The sequence below is a fragment of the Sinocyclocheilus grahami genome, unplaced genomic scaffold, assembly GCF_001515645.1.
Source record: "Sinocyclocheilus grahami isolate Dianchi unplaced genomic scaffold, SAMN03320097.WGS_v1.1 scaffold14.1, whole genome shotgun sequence".
Taxonomy (NCBI): domain Eukaryota; kingdom Metazoa; phylum Chordata; class Actinopteri; order Cypriniformes; family Cyprinidae; genus Sinocyclocheilus; species Sinocyclocheilus grahami.
The window spans coordinates 1297243-1317954 of NW_015505193.1; the positions used below are offsets into that span (position 1 = coordinate 1297243).

The 20712-nt window shown below is 35.2% G+C and overlaps 2 protein-coding genes across 2 annotated transcripts in view; both read right to left on the reverse strand.

Moving 5' to 3' along the window:
* Nucleotides 1-4891: 4891 nt before the first annotated feature.
* Nucleotides 4892-10129, reverse strand: LOC107600672 (uncharacterized). Its single transcript, XM_016292631.1, has 6 exons — nucleotides 10040-10129; nucleotides 8742-8883; nucleotides 8355-8612; nucleotides 6800-7017; nucleotides 6498-6678; nucleotides 4892-5125 (listed from the first exon to the last, which is right to left on the reverse strand). Exons 1-6 carry the CDS (start codon nucleotides 10127-10129, stop codon nucleotides 4941-4943), a joined length of 1074 nt encoding a protein of 357 aa, XP_016148117.1. The 3' UTR covers nucleotides 4892-4940.
* Nucleotides 10130-11333: 1204 nt separating this feature from the next.
* LOC107600679 (otogelin-like protein) overlaps nucleotides 11334-20712 on the reverse strand; it is a 35257-nt gene continuing 25878 nt past the window's right edge. The window contains exons 32-42 of the mRNA XM_016292638.1: nucleotides 20073-20174; nucleotides 19856-19960; nucleotides 18897-18937; nucleotides 18719-18782; nucleotides 18452-18630; nucleotides 17955-18059; nucleotides 16479-16598; nucleotides 16348-16393; nucleotides 14420-14491; nucleotides 12707-12786; nucleotides 11334-12511 (exon numbers count right to left, since the gene is read on the reverse strand). Of these exons, the coding sequence (XP_016148124.1) occupies nucleotides 12311-12511; nucleotides 12707-12786; nucleotides 14420-14491; nucleotides 16348-16393; nucleotides 16479-16598; nucleotides 17955-18059; nucleotides 18452-18630; nucleotides 18719-18782; nucleotides 18897-18937; nucleotides 19856-19960; nucleotides 20073-20174 (1115 nt within the window). The 3' untranslated portion in view covers nucleotides 11334-12310. The remainder of the gene's footprint in view (nucleotides 12512-12706; nucleotides 12787-14419; nucleotides 14492-16347; nucleotides 16394-16478; nucleotides 16599-17954; nucleotides 18060-18451; nucleotides 18631-18718; nucleotides 18783-18896; nucleotides 18938-19855; nucleotides 19961-20072; nucleotides 20175-20712) is intronic.

Genomic DNA, 20712 nt, shown 5'->3' on the forward strand with positions numbered 1-20712 from the left:
TCCACATCACATACATGCTGCTCACTTCCTGTTCAATGAAAGTGAAGTCGTCAGGAGGTTCTGGAACTGAAGTATAAAAAGACCATTTTGAGCGCATGTGTGTGAGTTTACAGCTGTGTTCCAAATTCAAGTGAGCTGCCTGCATAGACAGCATTTAAGACATATCTCAGGCTGCTCCAAAATCACACATCATAATTTAAACTAAATAGGCTGTCAGGAAGTTTGTCTTTAACATGGTCTTAAATAAAAAAAGTGTCCATCTTCATGTCTCTATATTTTATCAAGATTCAATTCAAGTGCAACACATATCTTTCACAGGGAACCCAATCCCAGAATGCATTGCAATAAGCTCAGTGGGGAGAAATCTTGATTTTTATTTTAAGAAATTAATACTTTTAATCAGCAAGGATGCATTTAATTGATTCAAAGTGACAGTCTACTTCAAATATATGCTGTTTGTTAATATTAAGCAGCACAGCTGTTTTTCAACATTGATAATAATAATTAAAAAAAAAGTTATTAAAGACTGGAATAATGATGCTGAAAATTCAGCTTTGCCATCACAGGAATAAAAAATAGATTATATATTTAAATAGAAATTAGTTTTAAATTGCAATATTTCACAACATTACAGTTTTTGCTGTATTTTTATCAAATAAATGCAGCTTTGGTGAGCATTAAAAAACATTAAAACATTGTAACAATTTTAAACCTTTGAACATTTTATTCAATGCCTAAACTATTCATAGACATATCAGGGAAATTAAAATGGATTATTTTACTCAACGTTTGAACATATTTTTATGTTTACCGTAGTACTGAGTTAATTTAGTGGCATGCTAACATTAAACTCTACTGAACTGGCTTCACATGAAGAGCACTGTTTGTTAGGCATGTATAAGTAGATGCTAATGGAGTTGCTACCCAAGAGGAGTGTTCCAAATGAGTCATTTATAAGGTTTGACTTCAGCTAGCATGCTGCCTTAGAAGGCTGCTGTCTATGTAGGCAGTACAGCAAGGCACTAAGTTCTGGAACAGAGCTAATATGTGGATTTGTGTGAGTAAATATGTTTAGTACCGATGTATAAGTCTAGTAACACTCACGTGTGTTAACAGTTGCAGCAGCAGGTAAACTTCACCTTTCTCCACTAACACTGCTCACTTCAACAGTATACAGACTTCCAGGCAACAGGTTGTCAAAGCCATATGTTCTAAAAAGAAAGAAAGCCACAGTTCAAACCTCTCTCACATAAAGAACGCATCTTCAGGGCAGATAACTGATCAAAATCCGCACCTGTCTTCAGACGCACTTTGACTGGTCTGCAGGATAAAGGTTGAGTTTCTGATGGACAGGATGAATGAGTCACAGACCCCCCGGCCGGCCCTCCAGCGCACACTGAGAGACGCTGATGTCCTCTGCACTGGCAACAAGGTGACCGGACTGGGAGCTACAAAAAGACTCAAGTTAATTAAATGCAAAGTTATCGTTTAAAAGTTATAACAGGAAACACAAAACTGTGATTTCCAGAAAATCTATGGAAATTTTGTTTAAATTTTTCTATCAGCACGTAAGCCCACGTTGTTTGCTCTTAAACAACGAATTGAAAAGTAATGGGTATTTACTGGTCAAAAAGAGCTGTTGTAAGTACAGTACTGAGTGTAAGTACTGTATACTACCATTCAAAAGTTTTGGGTCAAGATTATTTAATGCTTTGAAAGAAGTCTCTTATGTACACCAAGTTTGCATTTATTTGATCAAAATACAGTAAAAACAGAAATATTGTGAAATATTATTATACTTAAAAATAGCTGTTTTCTATTTGAATATATTTTGAAATGTATTTTATTTCTGTGATGCAAAGCTGAATTTTCAGCATCATCACTCCAGTCTTCAGCGTCACAGGATCCTTCAGAAATCAGTATAATATGCTGATCTGTTGCTCAAGAAACATTTCTGATTATTATCAATGTTGAAAACAGTTGTGATGCTTAATATTTTTGTGGAAATGGTGATCATTTTTTTCAGGATTTTTCAACGTATCAATGTAGTTCAAAAGATCAGCATTTAAAAAAAAATTGAATTATTCGATTTTTTTCACTGTCACATAATCAGTAAATAAAAGTATTATTTCTTATTAATTTTTTTTATAAAATAAAATAAAATAAAACCTGAGTAAGTAGTTGAGATTGTGTGAATGTATACCAGCTCTGATGGTGACAATCACGGCTGGACTGTCTCTGAAAAACTCTTTCTCGGTTCGGACTGAAAAGTTGCATAGCTTTCCTGCAATCACGTCCCTAAAAACTGCTCTAGTGCCCACTACCTTCTGCACCTACAAAGACACACACACAACAAAGTAGTAAACAAACTATTTCCCCCTCATTTGAGTATCTATTAGTTAAGAACAGCATAAAATGTTGACTTCAAAATCTTTTGGGCACAGTTTCACTTTAGCTTCATTAAAATGATAATGGTGATCCCAGTGATGGTGGAATGGCATCAGGAAATCTATTTCTTTCATCAAACGCTGCCCTGTATGAGGTCAACATTTACATTTGTTCAGATACTTGATCTGACACTTGAAGATGAGTTTCACTGGTGTAATAAAACCAGTTAAATTAGATATTACACAAACCATTTTATAGTGTGTAAAAGAAGAAACACAGACATCATACACAGGATGTGTACTCACACACACAGGATCGTACCATGACAGTATCAGCGCAGTTCGTACACAGCACCTCATAATGGTGGCCGGCCCCCTCAGCCCCATCCCACAGGAGCTCTATGGAGCTGTCAGTCACAACACCAGCATGCACATGAGTGGGAGGAGCCAAAGCTGACAATAAATAAACAGACATTCAAATGCAGTACTTCACTAGTTATATCCCCGGGGACTCTATGACTATGTTTGGAACAGCATACTTGAATATGCATATTGTGCAAAACTAGACTAAAATGCTAAATAATTTTTATTTTCAAGATATTTATTTTTATTATTATATTTTTTTATTTTCTTTTTTACCCCAAATGTAGGGATTATCCCCTGCTAACAGCGGGAGCCACAACGGTACTCACAATAGGTCAATATTCACTATTAACCAAACGCTTTCACCTGTCTCAGCATCTCTCACTGTTTACTCTCACTTACACTTTTAATCCGTAATAGAGAGCGTGTCACACCTGCCTCAAGACCTTTTACCGTTTGCACTGCACTTGATGCACTTAAGCAAACAAACTAATCTATACTTATTTTCCACCAACGATTTTGCAAACTTTTGAATGTTCTCTGAACAAGAAGAAATATTTTAAACAAGTTACTTGTAAATTTAAACGAGTAATAAAAGTAGTAAATACATTTTAAAAAGTTAAATATTAAACAAACTTCCAACTAAAACTTTCAGGAAAAAGTGTTCCATGAATGATCAATTAATAATATTTTTGTGCTGATGTTTAGAGAACATTATTAGAGACCAGATACTTTGAACAAATGTTCCATTACTGCAATATCATTTGCCAGTTCTGAGAACATTTCCTGTTAGCTGGGATGTTGACAAGATATATGCACACAAAAGTGCTTTCACCCTTCATAAAATATACCTGTGATAACAGTCACGGACGTACTGTCAGAGCTTTCCACACCTTGAGCTGTGACAGACAAAACTGTGATCCTGTGAGCATATGACACGCCTTCAACCCACCAATCACAGCGCTCTGATTCATCTTGTCCAAGCGAATGGCATGGCCTCTGCCAGAGGCTAGATCCGCCCAGTGCAAAATGAAGTGCTCAAACTGAGCCTTATGGGTAGAATCAGGAGCAGTCCAACACAATGCAATCTGATTGGATGTGACAGCTGTCACTGTAAGATTCTGAGGACGATTTGGCTCTGCAACATTACAAAAACAGTTCATTTTTGCGTAAACTATTCATTTAAAGGGGTCATATGATGCGATTTCAAGTTTTCCTTTCTCTTTGGAGTGTTACAAGCTCTTGGTGCATAAAGAAGATCTGTAAAGTTGCAAAGACTAAAGTCTCAAATCCAAAGAGATATTCTTTATAAAAGTTAAGAGTCAACCACGCCTACCTAAAACGGCTCGTTCTAACACGCCCCCACATGTCTACATCACGATGTGGGAAGATTTGCATAACGCCACCAAAATGTTCATGCAAAAAAGGCGGCGTAACTTTTATTCTCGCTGTAGTATTGTTGTTGTTGCCGCCGCCTTGTCGTGAAGGCGCTGTGTTTCATTGTGAAAGCGAAACTACTTTGTTTGGTCTTCCAAAAGAGGACGATATCCGCTTCGTCATGCCTAGAGCTGATCCGTGCTGGTCGCTGAGGAAATACATCAACTTAGTGCTGTGGATCGCCGGATCGGCTTTCACCGTGGATGAAGCGGAGTCCAGCCCAGGGTCGTCACAAGTGGTTACCGTAAGCCCGCTGGCCACTCCTTCGTCAAATCTGCTGGCGCCATTCTCAAGCCTGCTCACTCAAGCTGGCCTCCGCTCACTCTAATGTTGCTGTGTTTCGTTGTGAAAGCGAAACTACTTTGTTTGGTCTTTCCAAAAGAGGACACGACTAGAAATCAGTGGTTAAGTTGTATTTACAACACTGTTCAAGGACCCTTCAACCCAAATATTCAGATGTGTGCAGCGCATTTTATAGAGGACTGTTTGCTGATCCGGGTAGAGCAGACTACAATGCCGGCTGTTCTGACTCACAGACTGTAAGTAAGTTTTCATATTTAAAGCACCAAATACACAAAATAATGTTCATTTTAGCAACATCATATGACCCCTTTAATGTGTGTTTGTTCTATAGATATTGAGACTTACTTGTATTGACAATAAAAATAGGTCCAAGTGTCTGAGACGCCCCCCTGGGACGTGCAAGAACCAGTGAGAAACGATAGATGTGGCCAGGAGAGAGATCTTGAACTCTCACTTTGTCTTGAGTGTTTGTGAGTGCAATATGTGAGACGGTTTCATCTTTGATTCATCTTCTGATTGTAGAGCAAGAGTAAAACCAGCAGATAAGTCCAGGTGAGATTCATTCGACCAGATAAATGCTGCTTCAGTTTCGCACACACTCTCCAGATCCAGCAATTTACTGCTGCTCTGCAATACTGCAACAGAGACACAGTTAATCTAAAAGAAACTCTCAAATGAAATCTTAAGATCTCAGATATTTCTGTTAGACAGCAATTCAAATAAATAGAGAGAAAATGGAGACTAAGAGCCTCCAAATGGCACATTTCATGTGTACCGGTGGTCTTGTGGTGATTGTGAAAGCACACAAAATCATGGGGTGTCCCATGTGTGATTTTAATTTTTAGAAGTGTCCTTACAAGTGGCCCCTTTGGTGCAGACATCACAGTGTACTATTACCCAGCAGTCCATGCTACAAAACATAGACTCAGAGATGGGCTGAAGGTGCCATTTTGGCCTGCTGCTTCTCAATTTTTTCTCAAAAATACTATGGAAGTCAATGGCAACCAGCAACTGTTTGGTTACCACTGTTCTTCAAAATATCTTCTTCTATGTTCAAAAGAATAAAAAAATTCATACAGGTTTGGAATAACATGAGGGTCAGTAAATGATGACAAATTTTCATCCCTTTTAGTCTCCAGAGAAAATGATCCCAGTAATCTCATGTATATTTTCTAGAGTTTCAGAAAAGATCTCAACACGGTCTCAAAATATGCTCAGATTTGTCAAGATACCAAAGCCTACAATCAAAAATTTCTCATCCAAATCTTGTAAAATCAAATGATCTGAGCTATGCCATTTACATCACTGTAATTTCATTGAATTTTTATTTTATTAATACTTTGAATTACCTTTCACAGTTTAAGTTTTAGTCATTTTATTATGTGCTTTTATAATTTTTAGTTCTTGTTTTTTGTTTGTAATTTATATTAATTTAGCTTTATTTTTATTTCATTTTAGTACTTAAACTTAACTTATTTCAGCTCATTTCTCATTTTCTTTGAAGTTTCTTTTTGTTTTTCATGTAATATTTATATTTTATTTTATATAAGCTTTATTTCAATTAATGTTTTTATAGATTTATGCCTCTATATTTTTATTGGGTCAACATTTGTCTCATTTGAGTCTACTTTCATTTTTGCTAATTACATTTAGGAGAAACATCAGAGACAAACTTTATACTTTGAAAACTCCAAAAGCGATAAAAGAGCAACCTCTGAGCAATACAGTTTTCCTCAGGCCATTTCTCTGAAAATGCTCAGTCCTGACCAAGCAATGCTTATTATTGCACAGCTTGATTTATCAAAACAGGACATATTCCTGGATCAACATGCTTTGTTGGTCTAGGAACAACATTCCTATCAACCCAATCAATCCTGACTCCAACCAAACCTCTTTTTCCAGGAACAACAGTGGATGTTGATTGAGGAACATGTCCTGCTTGAGTAAATCAAATCCCCCTTATCACAGTGAAAGTAACCACACTCTGTATCTCTCTTCTTCACTCACACTCTTCTTGACATATGTAGGGAAGCTGCATGTAACACAGGAAAGCAGTGAAGAAGTATCCTGCTCCAGTCGCATTCTTCTGCATTGCAACACAGCCCGTTTGATTGGGTGCAAGCGATGATGTCATTTCAATATTTAAGTTGTAAGTAGAGCCATCAAACCAGCGGAAGTCACCTTCTGTCTGTGGATATTAGAAACACTGAATGGAATACTAGTATACTATATACTGCATACTATTTTTAAAAGTTTCAGTATGCCACAAAAAATAATTCAAATAGTGTCTATGTGTGTTTGCCATGTACCTCACGGTCATTCAAAGCGGTCCACAACAGCAGAAGGTGGTTATAGGACTCTAAGAAGGATATGATGGACAGAAACTCTGCATCTGTCTTTATGTTGGCCAGATGTGACCCTGGGGTTGACCTTTCACACGCTTGCTTTGCTCCAGACCATGACATGAACCTCGGGTTCACCTTATAACAGCTCCATCCCACAGCAAGCCAGCCAACGGGACACTGAGCTGCAGGAGGAAGTCACAACATCAGTGTTCTTAAACTATATACACAGGTTTTCATCTTCTTGAAGCGTTTGTCATTCAAAATCAGAAAGATTTTTTTTTTTAAATTTTAGGAGAATAAAAGGAGATTACACAAAAGCACATCTCCAAGCTACACTTTTTCATACAACAAAAGTGAGTGAGGATTTATATTGTCAAAAAAAAAAAAAAAAAAAACATAACTTTTTATTTTATTAATATTTTGATTTATAGCTTTAATTTATTATATTTTAACTTTTAATAATATAGTTATGTGCTTTTGTCATTTTTATTAGTTTTGTTTCAGTATTTCTATTTCGCTTTATTTAATTTTATTTCAGTTTTAGTCATTTTTGCACTTCAACTTATTTTTGTTAAGTGCAGGCATTTAAAATTTTCAATTTTCAGTTTAAGTGTTTCCATCTAATATTCATATTTAATTTTATTTTAAATGAATTTCAGTTAATACAATTATTTTTAATAGTTTTAGAATTAGTTTTAGACCTTGTCAGTGTGTACATGTGTCTTTATTGTGATACATAGAATTATATTCTCAAAAGACTTACAAAGACACAAAGTAGTCCATATAACTTGTGCACTATATTCCACTGTTTTTGTGTGAGAAATAGATTGAAATTAAGTTGTTATTGACTAAAATTCCCAAATCTCATGACAGTTTCATTCATAAATGTTGTAATTTTCTAAATAATTGGAGAATAAACATTTATTTGAGGAACTTTAAAAGCTTCTCCTATGGCACCAAGCCCAATAAAAGCCTTTTTGGTTCTACTTTACAACTTTACTTTTGAGACATTTACATATTTAGCAGATGCTTTTATTCAAAGCAACTTGAGAGGAACATAAGCAATTCAACACAAAACAACACTATTCAGCATATGTGACCCTGGACCACAAAACCAGTCATAAGGGTCAATTTTCCGAAATGAAGATTTATACATCATTTGAAAGCTGAATAAATAAGCTTTTTATTGATGTATGGTTTGTTAGGATAGGACAATATTTGGCCGATATACAACTATTTGAAAATCTGAAATCTGAGGGTAAATAAAAAAATCTAAATATTGAGAAAATCACCTTTAAAGTTGTCCAAATGAAGTTTTAATATATTTACAGTAGGAAATTTACAAAATATCTTCATGGAACATGATCTTTACTTAATATTCTAATGATTTTTGGCATAAAAGAAAAATCAATCATTTTGACCCATACAATGTATTTTTGGCTATTGCTACAAATATATCCCAGCGACTTAAGACTTAAGGTTTTGTGCTTCAGGGTCACATATGTGTTTGTGCACATACCTGTCTTTACGGCCAGCTGCAAGCTTTGTGTAACATTAATTTGGAGATGAGGGACGAATGTTTTCTTTGCCACACTGACATTGTAATGATGTCCAGGCTGAAAGCCTGTCACCTGGTGGAATGGCTGAAAATGGGAAGCAACCCAACACTGCTCATCCAAACACACATCCAAGACATCTCCATCATCTAATGTAGGCCAGCTGACCACGACAGTCGTAGATGAGACATTCAAGCATAAAGAGGATGTCATGAGAGGAACTAACAATAACAGAGCAAAAAGATTATTAAAACACAGCCAGAATCTCAATAACAATGAATATAATTATACTTAATTAAACAAAACAATATGTGCATTTGTGTAGTTTGAGCTTCTGTCTTCAGCGTTACCAAGGTGGAAAGTCTTGGAATCCAGTAGTTCTGTGCCACTGTATGATTGCAGACTGAATTCCAGATTCTTAGACACTTGTGGTGCTCTGAACTCCATCACACACTCATACACATCTTCACACACTGTAGTACTGCTCAACAGCTGACAGAGGGGGAGAGGCTCAATTAATCAAACATATTATCAATGCACACTCTTAAAAGTAAAGGTTCCAAAAGGGTGTTTTCACAGAGATAACATAGAAGAACCATTCTGGGTTCCCCAAAGAATCTTTCAGGGAAATTTCTTAAAAGAACCATTTTCCTTAGGGTGAAGAACATTTTGATAATCTAAAGCAGTGGTTCCCAACCCTGGTCCTTGAGGCACCCCAACACTGCACATTTTGCATGTCTCTTTTTGGGCCAGTGGAACCTTTAAATAAAACATTTGTCCAATGGAAAGGTTCCACAGATGTTAAAAATTCTTCACGGGACCATCAATGACAGTAAAGAACCTTTAAATTTAAGAGCATGTAAGAGGGATGGTGTTTGCTTCGCACCTTGTTTCCCAATAAAATTGTGTAAAAATGATCTGTCGGAGATGGAAAACACTGAAACGCCACCTGCACATGGACAGAGGATGGACTTCTGGAACATGGAAGGCTGAAAGCCTGCAGGACAACAAGAGGAAAGAAAAATCCATAGGGTTGAGGGCAGATCAAGCGTTTTATATCAAGCTTTAATATTACTAATTTCATATGACTGCTATCCTTAAAGTCAACATGAAATGATGTTCGCAAACAACTTCTGCATGTATTGCATTTCTGAGTGACGCATTTCGATGATAAAAATGGAAAAGGGACTTGCATCCCAATTATAAAAAGTATTATTACATTACTGTTAATTGCCACTTTTTCAGCCTAGAATGAGGCTGCATTGCTTAAAACAATGACCAAAATAACTGGCAAATAATTAACATTACTTCTGGCCTAGATGACGTCAGCCGAAAAGGAAAGGCATTTCAGATGCGAAGCAAGTTACTAGATTGTGATAAAAGATTGCAAAGACAAACATCTTCTCTTTGGAATAACATGCATTAATGAATAATGGCACAGGAACATTTATTAAGAAAGCAAACAGGGCCAATTTTGATTTCATGTTCAAGTTTTCTAAAAAAAACTATTACAGCTTAGAACGTTTCTAACACAAACAGTAACTCTTTAACTCTCAGAAAGCCATATATCTTTCTGTAATTTACAGCAGATGCATTTTCCTTAACTTGAAGATGATGCAATCCAATAACAGTTTGAATAAATTATTACCTGAAAGAAGTGCAGAAGTTGCCAAAACAATGCCAGAACTTTGTCCGTGGAGCTCCATCCCATAATTCCAGTGTCCATAGACGACACCATATCCTTAAAGCAAAACACTAAGGTCTGTAGCCTTGCAGCTTGCACTGTAATAATAGTCTACACTACAATAGTATGGTCAGTCAAACTTCAGCAGCATCCTAAAACAGTCTTTGTGGTCATAAGAGCACTCCGTGGCATCTTAGAGCAAAGTTCAGTTTACACAAAAAAATACCCCACATTCCTTGAGGACACGCCTCTCTTGCCATCCAGATGCCCATGCCAGCATCTTACAACATTACAAACCCCACACTGGAGGATTCAACCAAATCTCCTCCCGAAAGCAGCTGCGTCTCATTCATTCAGATCAGATAGCCTCTGATCCACCCCATGCTTTCTTTTTGTACCCAATCAAAATAAGTACAGGTCGTCAAGACAACAAAAGCACATGAGAATCATGCAGGGTCAGTCGCAGAGTAACGTTAAAAATGAAAGAGAATAAAATCCCGCACTCCTACATGTATTACATCACCCACTGAGAATAAAACTCAAAACTATTTATATTAGCTCTCAAGAATAAGTCATTAACACATATTATGTAATGTTTGGAATGCTTCAGAGTCAATGCAAGTTGTAATACAGTACTACACGGTCAAATGTAAAAGCAAAAATGTGCAAAAATGTTTGTTAAAGAACTTACATTAATGTTATTTGAGCGATAAAGCTTTGTAAAATTTCTATTTTCGAAGTGGGTATTTTAATGTTTATATCACTGCTTCGATGCACTGCTGCTTTAACAAATAAAGTCAATAAGTCAATGTTATTTTCTGTGGAAATTGAGAGTTCACTGTATTGAACTCGCAACATATCTTTGAATTTTGATTCAGCAGATGTTCGCGAGGGAGGAGATGAACTTCTCCAACATTTTAATCACCTGACTTGAAAGCAAAACACAACTCAGCAGGATATAACTCAAGTCATGCGTGGGCTGATCCAGTTAATAAATCACTGCTGGAATTAGATCAGGGTGAAGATGCTACACTTCCGGTGATGGATGCCAAGATACCAATTGTTTTTCTGCAGTTTTATTCATTTGAGTCTGTTTTCTAAATCATTTGTATCTGCTGAATACTAATCTGTGGCTAGTTGAATAGAATATTACAAAATAGCTTGGTAAATCAATTAAATGATTGATTTGCTCAGTGCATATGGAAAAAATAGTTTTTTGCATTTATATTTTATTATTTAAAAAACAGTGACAATAACATGCAGGTTTATAGGTAGTTTACTATATGCTAAGCTTATACAATTCAGTTCACTTGCAGCAGAAATCATATTTTTGGCATTATGGCTATAGTATGGAAATTCAAGTTCATCACGTCATGTTTTTTACAGACAGCTTAGACACAGACAGAGCACACTAAAAGTGCCAACACAACTAGTGAGTGATGGATGCGCCTGTCAAGCAACTGTGTGGGATTTCTCTTTAAATATCAAATGCCTACTTAAAGGCCTGTTTACACAAAGGACGATAACTGTAACGATACAATTGTTCTACAATCCGCACCACAGCTATAACGCTAACGGCACAGAGAAACAACATCGTTGCAGAATGATGAACGATAAGAACATTGATTGACAGCCAGTCAGACTCTGATGCTGTTTTGAAGAGTTTTAGCATTTAGATGGCAGATGACAAAAATGCAAAGCGTGCTTATAATAAACATAATGTTGAAATGTGTATCGGTGTGGACGCTATTATAGTTATCGTTATAGATATCTTTATCATGATGTGCTCGGGGCTTGAGACTGGCTTGTTTATTTTCTCTGTAATTAAAAAAAATTAATAAGAAATGCATTTTTTGTTAGAAAAAGCACAAAGTTGCCATTTAAATAAAGCATCTGGTTAAAAGCTAAGATTTTCAAATGTATTTAAAATGTTAAATACTAAATATTGATTCTAATAATACTCTTCCCCATGTCATTTCATCATTTAACAAATGTTAATACTAAAATCTAAACAATACACCAATTTAACAGCAGTTTGTTGTTCTTCGAATAAATGTTTGATTAATCTACTGTACTTGCATATAAATTATAGATATCAAACAGATACAGCGATGGTGTTAGTAGTTTGCGGTTTTACAGATACTGTACTGTATATGCAGTCGAAGTCGGGCCTGTCTGCGTCAAGCTAGTGCTCTCACTGAGATCTTAACTTTACTGCACACAGTCCGCAAGGAATCAGTTCCACTGGCATGAGCAGTCCATCGGCTCCTGGTAGTAATAGTCCACCGTAGTGGCATTTCGAGTGCAGTACAGCTGAATGATACGGTTTTGGAGGCCGTTCTCACGGCAGCACTTGCAGAAACGTGCATGACTGTTAATGTTAAAGTTGAAGATGGTGGCAGATGGACATTTTCCATCACATGAGTACACAGTCACCTGAAGAGAAAAATAAAGAGAGATGACGCTATTCTGCTGTATTTCATACATAACAAAAATAGAACAGAACAGAATCGAGAATAGTCCCAAATATAAAATACAACAAAACCAGAATAAATTAGAAAAGAACAATGTATAGCTGTAACAATAAGGATCATAGTGCTCGTAGTATTCATGGTGTTCTTTCACACTTACTGGTGCGTTACTTCTACAGTCATCTTTTCTGATGGTGGTCCTGATGGCGACTCTCTTACAGGTTTTACCATCTTCTTTGCCTACACACACACACACACACACACACACACACACACAGAAACTTTTTACAAACATAGAGACTTACAAATAAACACAAACATGACATTATTTGTTTTAAGTCAACTTCAAACAATATTTAGAAGCCAATTAACTACTGTAATGGGACACTGTTGAAGAAAAAATATTACAAATTATTACATTTTTAAAAAATTACATTTAAAATGTATTAAATAAAAAATTAAATTAGAAAACATGTCAACAGGACATTTTTATCCATCTGGATTTGACTATTATTGTTTCCTATTACTGCTGTAACATTACATTAACTGGTATTACATTATAAAAAATAGTAAAATATAATTATTGGCCTGATTTCAGAAAGGTTGCATATACCAACTATACATACTGTATATATGGAAGAATGTGCAATAAGATCAGGAACATGCAATAAGACATTTTCATGTTGACTTTAAACATACTCATACAGCACTTTACAATATATGTAGTATTTTGTTCCATAACATTATTAAAAAATAAAATACATGTAAAATTGTAAAAACTATGTTTGGTAGTGCATTTTCACAATTTTCACAAGATTCATCTATGATACAATAGTCAGCTGAGGTCTGTTTTGACAGCTAAACAAAGTGCAGTTTAATCTTTTTAAATGTGGCTATAACAATGAGTCACACACACACACACACATTAACAGGCTCAGTGATTATTATTGCTGCACCTTGGGGGCTCTGCTTGATTGACATGTTAGTTACCATGGTGACATTTGTCTGACATTGATAAAGTGGCACCACTGAGAACTGAACTTTTCACCCATAATAATCTAATTTTTGTTTGAATAACAATGATAAAATGAAAGGCATTCAACTCTTTTGAGGGCAGTGTGAGTATTATACATTTCAGGTTCATTAATTTTGACAGAGATTCTGGGGGTTGAAATGGAGGACAGGTTTTGAAGATTTATCAGGGGGTTTCAATAGAAAATAAATCAAGACTCCACAGCTATGTGTTTGATGTGGTGGGAGTGACAGCGGATGAGTGTGTTTGCAACACAGTTGTGTCTGTGTTTGAATGTTATACAGACGTTCATGTGTGAGTATTAAAGGAACAGTTAATACAAATTATATATAATTATATTATATTATAATTATATATAATAAAATTCTGACATATTCTCCCATACAATGACAGGTCATTATAGTTCTTTATGTTGTCAAGCCCCCTCCCCCAAAAACAATTACAAAATAATAATTATTAAAATAAGATTTTTGAAAAAATTTCATTTCAGTGCAATAAGACTTTTGTTTTTAGTAAAATCAAATGAAAAAAAAGGGAAGCCTATTTTAATAAGAAAATATAATAAAATAAAAAATAAATATATTTCATAAAAAAATACGTTTTTGCAGCCACAGTATGAACATTCTTCAAAACTAATTTTGCTTTCCACAGGAAAAAAAAAATAGTGTAAGGGTTTGAAACAGCAGGGTAAATAATGACAGAATTTCTATTACAGGCCAAATCTCTCACATAGAGAAGAAAATAACGGCAAGACTGAAAGAGATATGTGTCAAATATTTTCTTCAAAACACACAATGTTAAGAGACACAGATCAAGTTAATTCAGTAGAGGAGTGAGTACCTGTATCACAGTTAGTACTAGCAGTGGGTGTTACTGGACTAACGGAAAAAGGCAACAAACCAAGTCCAGCACCTGAGAAACACACAGGGGCAGGTTCACAAACTCACAAGTCGATAACAAACTCTTTGGTTGAAGTCGCTTGTAAAGCTTCCAGCACACAGCACAAACACAAGAGCCCCCAAACCAATGCGAACACACACAAACCTGTGCCCTCAAGCGTAAAAAGATGCACAGACCCACCGCTTACACAAAAATACATACCAGTTTGTTGGAAGCAAATATAGCCAGAAAAGGCACATGCCAGACATGTTGAGTTTTTCCTCAAAATCACCCCCGAGTCCCTCTAGCACGCCATGCCAATGTAATCAAGACCACTGGCTCTTATCGAAGACTTTATTAAGAACAGATTCAAGCGGCATTTTCCAATGTGCTTTCCTTGGTTTTAAAGTAATGCACAAAATACATACACGACTATTCAAAAGTTTTGGGGTCAGTAAGAAGTTTTTATTTTTTTTAAAGAAATGAATACTTTTATTCAGCAAGGATGCATTAAATTAATCAAAAGTAATAGTAAAGACATTCATAATGTTACAAAAGATTTCTATGTCAAATAATTGCTGTTTTTTTTACTTTCTATTAATCAGTAGATATTATTAATAAATGTTTTTTGAGCAGCAAATCAGCATATTAGAATGATTTCTGAAGGATCATGTGTTCATCGTAAATTATATTTTCCATTATCTTAAAATAAAAAAAACAGTTACTCTCAAATGTAACAATATTTCACAATATTATTGTTTTACGGTATTTTTTGATCAAATAAATGCAGCCTTGGTGAGAATAAGGGACTTCTTGCAAAAACTTTTTTTTTAACAGCAAGGTATATATAAATACAAAAAATTTTTTTTTTAATTTTTAAAAAAATGTTTTTGTTGTTATTAGTGATAGACCAATATATCAATTTTGTTAGGCTTACACTTTTATGAAATGCAACCCAAGCCAATAAATGCTCAAATATTTGGTAGATATTTGTTTTTGTCCATTTCAATTAATTATTGTGCAAAATATAGGGTTCCCACACCTTTTAACCTATTAATTCCCATGACTTTTCAATGATTTTTCTAGTAGTTATTAAAGACAACTGGAAAATGATTTTTAAAAATCATTTAACAATGAATTCACACAAAATGTCAAGCTAAACACAAGCAGAATTTCATATTGACTACGAAAATGTTCATTATGTTTCTGTAACTTGTTTTTAGATTTTATTGTATTATTTGTACTGTGAGAACCCAGATTTTGTATAAATATCATCATTTGATGTCATTAATCAAAAACTGAACCATGGGCCACTGAAAAACCCATTTTAATAACTCAAACACAAGTTATTACTGTACCTACTGAGTCTGATTGCTTTACTAATGTAGTTCAAGCTTTGTGAAAGTTATTCATCTGAACCCGTTTATACTGTACGTAAAGCACCAAGCTTTGTGAAGAGGCAGCTAAAAACCACAAACACCAATCCCATAGCACGAAATCCAGCCTGAGCAACAGATTACACAAAAGACAAAGATAAAGTTAAGAACGCATAGAGAGGACAACAGTACAGCAATCTGGCTTTCATTAGTATTTCATCACAAAAAACCCTGTAAGTACTTTGTTTTGTGCTCTCCCCAGATCACGGCATATACAATCATTGAGGGATTGAGAACAAGGAAAAGCACATGAAATTGAAACTGGAAGAAAAGAATGAAAGAGGCCTGTGAGATGTGTACAGCAGCGCTCATTTCCCCCCGGGACAACAGGGAACATCTAACCACAACGCAACCAGCAGCTAGTAAAGCCCAGCACTGCTTCTCCATCATGCTGTTCCAAACAGCCCCCAGCATTCCCAGAAAGCACAGCCAGCCCCAGACACACATACTTACATGTCTTACAGCAACCGTCCACATACGTCTGAACTACGCCTCCATTCTGAAACACAAAGCACTGAGGTTAGAAGCATAACAGCACAAACAGTTACAAAAAAGCTGAAGGAATGCACTGATTTTAGTCAGACCTGAATACATTCTGTGTCATTGAAAGGAGGACAGACCACTCCAGAGGCCAGAACTACTGCGCCTACCGCAGTCTCCATACAGTCAAAGCGTGTGCAGTTAGCCACCCATGAGCTTCCTGCCTGCAAACCACATCAACATACACTATCAGGTTAATGCATTAGAGGCTCAGGCTTTTTGTATTTCCTGAAAACAATGATGTGGTTTTGTGTGTTTGTGTTTTTGACCTAGTAGCAATACTTTTGTGGATAAATTTGCGGAAAAATGCCGCCAGCATATCTGACATCCATTTGTGCACATCCTCAAAGAGGGAAATGTTCACAAATACAGTGAATAATGATTTTTTTTTAATGCAGAAAGATTTGTTTCAAGGATAAATTTAGGATTACATTAACCCTATACAGCCTACTGGATCATATTTAAAGGATTTCAAGTTTTCCTTTCTCTTTGGAGTGTTACAAGCTGTTCGTGAATAGATAAGATCCCTAAAGTTGCAAAGACTAAAGTCTCAAACCCAAAGAGATATCCTTAAGACTGGTCCACGCCCTCCTAAAACGCCTCGTTTAAACACGCCCCCACATGTCTACGTCACGATGTGGGAAGATTAGCATAACACCACCCAAATGTTCATGCAAAGAACGAAGGCATAACTTTATTGTTGCTGCCACCGCCACTGCCATGTTGTGAAGACGCTGTGTAATGTTATTTTTGGCAACATCAATAACCCCTTTAATATGCAAATTTCTATGGACTCTAAATTATCAACATGATCAAAATCTGTATATAGTTTATACTTTTTTAGCAAGTTAAAGTAGGATCTTTAGTATATAATTGTAAAAACGTTCCTCTTCAGGGTTCACGTGTCTTTTTGCTGTGAAATCTTTACTCATTGTTATAAAGTTAACATAAAAATAACTTTTAGATTGTAGTAATATTTCAAGATGAAAACTTACTGGACTGAAGTAACTTAGTATTTATCTTTGTATTTGTACAATTATCTTTGTATTTTATATGATCATAAAACTAAGCATTTAAATATTATCTAATAAGACATATTATTGCAAGATATAGAGTGACAACTAATATTTATATGCAATTTATGAGAGTAGTCTGCTGTACTGTTATAAAGATCTCACTGATTCACATTACAAGCTGCATTTCTTTCTCTTTTTTTTGGTCATATGAATATCAGCAACTGTACCAAATTGCACATTTTTGCTCCTGAATAAAATTGAGGTGTTTTTTCCTCCTCGAGAATAAGCTCCATATTCTCCTCTATCATATGTGCCATAAAAGCCTGATGTTTCAAATATGATACTCAACAAAAAAACATATATGCATAAAGATTTGTTTTGAATGCTTTGTCTAAAGGTTCAATAAACTGGTCCATTTCAAAAAACTAGATTTTTCTGACTATGATTTCATATGTCAGGCTTTACAAGGTTAACAAAAAGTACCAGACGGTGAGTGCAGATTACCATAAATACTTCTGTAGTCCCGTTTTCACTGGGATATGAGCATGAGATGTTTTTGCAGGAGCCACAGCACACATGTGGATCAGATGATGGGACATAAACCTGATGCTGTAGTAACAAAAATATAAAACAATATTTAAGAAAAAAATAAATACAAAGAAATTCACATAATATTGGGAAAATAATGTAATAATGTACATATAATATAATATATAAATAAAAAATGGGCCATAATCTTCACTTCTGAGTCCAATATAATTTACAGTCTTCCACTGTCTCTCTAAGACATCTATATGTAGATCACCTCTGTTATGATTGACTAACCTAAGTCTATATTTGTACACTGAAATATTTTGATTAAAAGAGCTATTTGTTTTTGTCTTTCATGATATGTGCCTTTTAAATGTTCATAAATTTAATGGAAAATCATGCAACTTTTAATACATGGGGAAGTATCTGTTAATACATATATTGAAAGCTGAATTAGTCATGTGACTTACAGGTTCACACTTCTCAGAGCAGTTGGCAGTGGTGACCTCCATGGCATAGAACCCAGTGCTGGGGTCTTTATGTGTGAGGCACTGAACAGTGTAACACAGCTCCCCCTCAAAGTATTGCACCATAGACTGGCCTGGGTTCAATATCGTCACACCCTGAAACAGACAGACGTCTGCCTTCTCTACACACACACAGAGACACATAAACACGTTTCAGTTTGATTGAATAGTGAGGCATTTGGAGCGTGTGAGTGTTTGTTTGAGTCTTACTGCAGTGATACAGTGGGCATCCGCACGGGCCGTCGGGGTCTGGTTCCTCCACTCTCACTTCACCCTTTAACACAAAGGTCACGGTATAATGCGGTGGTTACAGGAGAATTCACTATGGCAACAAAATGCACTATATACACAATATTCACACAAACAGAATACATTTCAGAACACTCACCGCAGTGCAGACAGGAAGTGTAACGTTGTGACACTGACATTCTAAAAACAACAAATGTTACAAATGTAACTGTGTGTAAGTATACAAAAATGCTTTGGCAATAACATTTTAAAGTGACGGCATTAAATGGAACTTCATTAACTACTGGATTCATAAACTACTGTTCAAAAGTTTGGGGGGGGTAAGATTTTTACTTTTTTTTTTTTAAAGTCTCTTCTACTCACCAAGGCTGCATATATTTTTAATGTGAAATATTATTTATTTTCTATTTAAATATATTTCTACATATAATTTATTCCTGTGATGGCAAAGCTGAATTTTCAGCATCCTCCAATACTCCAGTCTTCAGTGCCACACAATCCTTCAGAAATCATACTAATATGCTGATTTGCTGCTCAAGGAACATTTTGTATCATTATAAATGTTGAAAACCGTTGTGATTTCAGGTTTTTTTGATGAATAGAAAGTTTATGAATAGAATAGAAATTTGATGAATAGACATTTATTCGAAACAGAAATCTTTTGTAACATTAGATGTCTTTTCTGTCACTTTTGATCAATTTATGTATCCTTGCTAAATAATAATTCCTTTAAAAATCTTACAGACTCTATTCTCTTTACAGGCTGTACTCATGGCAATAGCCCCGTACTTTCTAGTGCAATATTTCTGTATCTGTGTACTTGTTTTAGTTTAGCTATATTTACGAGAGAACTGTTGAAAAAAATATCTGCAGAAGTTTCTAAATCTACAAAAAATAAAAAGATAAACATCCACAAAAGGAATAATAGTACATAAAGGGACAAAATAATGCCTTCTAAAATGTCAAAAGGTACATTTGAGAGTTTGAGTAAGGGTTATTCTGTAGTAAGTATAATTATCTTGATTATCTTCAAAACAAAAAGAAGTCACAGGGAAGTCACTGTTTAGATATCTAGGCAAGCGCGCATGTGTCCAGTACCGCAGTGTGTCTCAGGGCAGCAGTTATCCGGCACGGGTCTCTTCACCAGCACAGCTCCAGGAGCACAACTCACACTGGGCTCAGGACACAGACTCATATCACACACTGAAAGATCAAGACACAGACTTTAAACACATCATGTTTCTCCTTTCATTACGAAACACAAAATGACGGGGCACTTCAGGACAGTGACTGCTTGTGTGTTTATAACAACTACCACAATGATACTGTGGACAGCAGTGATTAGTGGTGTTCACATCCACAGCCAGTATCTCTCCAGGCAGACACACTGGTATAGGTTCAATACAGGACTCGCACACTGCAAAACATATGCAAATTATTACTATAGCATGCCATCATAATATCACAGGCAAATTTTATGTAAATATGTTTTACATTATAATGTATATCTTAAAGCATTATAAATAATTGTATATCTTTGTGTATTTATATACATTGAATATACATAATGAATTATATATACTATATTCAGGCTTCAAGCAGTACACAATTATTAATTATAATTTTTTGTATCTTATGTTTTATCAAATGCTTAGGTCCTTAGGTTTTAGTCAATTATATATATATAATATGCATTTTCTGTATCTTTGTATATTTAAATGAATTATATATACATGCTTCAAAACAGTACACAAATAATGTACACTTGGGATTTTAGTTTGATAATTTAATTTTTTTATAGTTTGATATTATTAATTGCAATTATTAAAAACATTGTAATTTATTATCACAAGCTTAGATTTTAGCACTTAATTTTATATATATATATATATATATATATATATATATATATATATATATATATACAGTGGGTACGGAAAGTATTCAGACCCCCT

Bases quoted from the DNA above. Each gene is read 5' to 3' on its own strand.
- LOC107600672 (XM_016292631.1), bottom strand. From the start codon at position 10,129: ATGGTGTCGTCTATGGACACTGGAATTATGGGATGGAGCTCCACGGAC. The intron at 7,018-8,354 runs GTATGTGCACAA...TTCCTCCTGCAG, and splicing joins GCAGCTGGCCGTAAAGACAG to CTCAGTGTCCCGTTGGCTGG. The intron at 5,126-6,497 runs GTGAGTGAAGAA...TCTCTGTTGCAG, and splicing joins CTACATATGTCAAGAAGAGT to TATTGCAGAGCAGCAGTAAA.